The sequence below is a fragment of the Oncorhynchus keta genome, unplaced genomic scaffold, assembly GCF_023373465.1.
Source record: "Oncorhynchus keta strain PuntledgeMale-10-30-2019 unplaced genomic scaffold, Oket_V2 Un_contig_13800_pilon_pilon, whole genome shotgun sequence".
Classification (NCBI taxonomy): Eukaryota; Metazoa; Chordata; class Actinopteri; order Salmoniformes; family Salmonidae; genus Oncorhynchus; species Oncorhynchus keta.
Window position 1 is genome coordinate 57,501 of NW_026278367.1, and position 1,587 is coordinate 59,087.

At 47.3% G+C, this 1,587-nt stretch overlaps 1 protein-coding gene across 10 annotated transcripts in view; it reads right to left on the reverse strand.

Moving 5' to 3' along the window:
* Nucleotides 1–1,258, reverse strand: part of LOC118376159 (calcineurin subunit B type 1-like) — a 34,269-nt gene extending 33,011 nt beyond the window's left edge. The window contains exon 1 of one of the 10 annotated variants that reach the window (XM_052501486.1): nt 1,179–1,258. In XM_052501486.1, coding sequence (XP_052357446.1) covers nt 1,179–1,191 — 13 coding nt within the window. In that variant the 5' untranslated portion in view covers nt 1,192–1,258. Of the gene's footprint in view, nt 1–615; nt 632–677; nt 703–740; nt 757–802; nt 828–865; nt 882–927; nt 944–989; nt 1,015–1,052; nt 1,078–1,115; nt 1,141–1,178 lie in introns of those variants that run through there. The other 9 variants (XM_052501491.1, XM_052501490.1, XM_052501489.1 and 6 more) reach the window with 9 other exon arrangements.
* Between the last annotated feature and the right edge of the window lie 329 nt (nt 1,259–1,587).

The following is a 1,587-nucleotide window of genomic DNA, read 5'->3' on the forward strand; positions in this document are numbered from 1 at the left end:
GAGAAGGAAGAATAGTAATTGGGCTGAGGGATAGTCTGTCTGTCTGTCTGTCTGTCTGTCTGTCTGTCTGTCTGTCTGTCTGTCTGTCTGAGCATTGTAGTGGAGCTTCAACAGTATTGCAAATAAACATTGAAGAGTTGGGGCCAAGGACAAGGACTAGGGAGTTGGGACCATCAGTCTGTCTGTCTGTCTCTATTTCTGTCTTTCTCTTATTTCTGCCTGTCTGGCTGATGAGGTGAACAGCTGTTGATAGGGAGAGGTAGGTTGGAGGAGAAGCATGGTCTGTGGGTAGAGGAAGGGGGGTCCTTATGGGGCTGGATATATCACAGACTAATTAAGTGTCTCCTCAGGCTGCTTGCTTGTCCCTGTGCGTCTCCCTGGTTCCAGCAGAACGCCTGGCAGAGCTCCTCAGCGTCGTCTCAGTTTAATCTATATATCTACGCTGTCTGTGTTTTGGTTGGGTTTCTATGGAGCGTATGAAGCTCTATGACAATGTCGGCTAGTCTGAGGAAACAGATACAGAAAGCAAGACCAGACAAGCTAAAGTAGGACGAGAGGGCAGAGGGAGGAGGTTTCCTTTTCTGGAACGGCAGTTAGTAAATCAGAGACACTTACAATGCGAGCACATTTCCAGGGGTAAAGTAGGAGAGGGCAGAGGGTAGATCAAAGACACTTACAATGCGAGCACATTTCCAGGGGGTAAAGTAGGAGAGGGCAGAGGGTAAATCAGAGACACTTACAATGCGAGCACATTTCCAGGGGTAAAGTAGGAGAGGGCAGAGGGTAAATCAGAGACACTTACAATGCGAGCACATTTCCAGGGGGTAAAGTAGGAGAGGGCAGAGGGTAGATCAGAGACACTTACAATGCGAGCACATTTCCAGGGGTAAAGTAGGAGAGGGCAGAGGGTAAATCAAAGACACTTACAATGCGAGCACATTTCCAGGGGTAAAGTAGGAGAGGGCAGAGGGTAAATCAGAGACACTTACAATGCGAGCACATTTCCAGGGGGTAAAGTAGGAGAGGGCAGAGGGTAGATTAAAGACACTTACAATGCGAGCACATTTCCAGGGGGTAAAGTAGGAGAGGGCAGAGGGTAAATCAGAGACACTTACAATGCGAGCACATTTCCAGGGGGTAAAGTAGGAGAGGGCAGAGGGTAAATCAGAGACACTTACAATGCGAGCACATTTCCAGGGGGTAACTTGCTTCATTTCCCTACAGAGGAGAAACAGAAGGCAATAGGTGAGAAATATGGGACAAACTGTCGAGAGGGGAGACACGTTTGCATTGAAGGTAAAAAAACAAAACAGAAATACTGGTCAAACGTGGAAACCTACGAGATACAATCCTCAGGACGTATTTGAGGTGTTTCACACACGCAGAGAACTACTCCTTATCCCACTGCTGTCACGCCTTGGTCTTAGTATTTTGTGTTTTCTTTAATTATTTGTTCAGGCCAGAGTGTGACATGGGTTTATTGTATTGTCGTATTGGGGTTTTTGTAGGCATTGGGATTGTGGTTGATTAGGGGTGTGTCTAGTATAGGCTTGGCTGCCTGAGGCGGTTCTCAATCAGAGTCAGGTG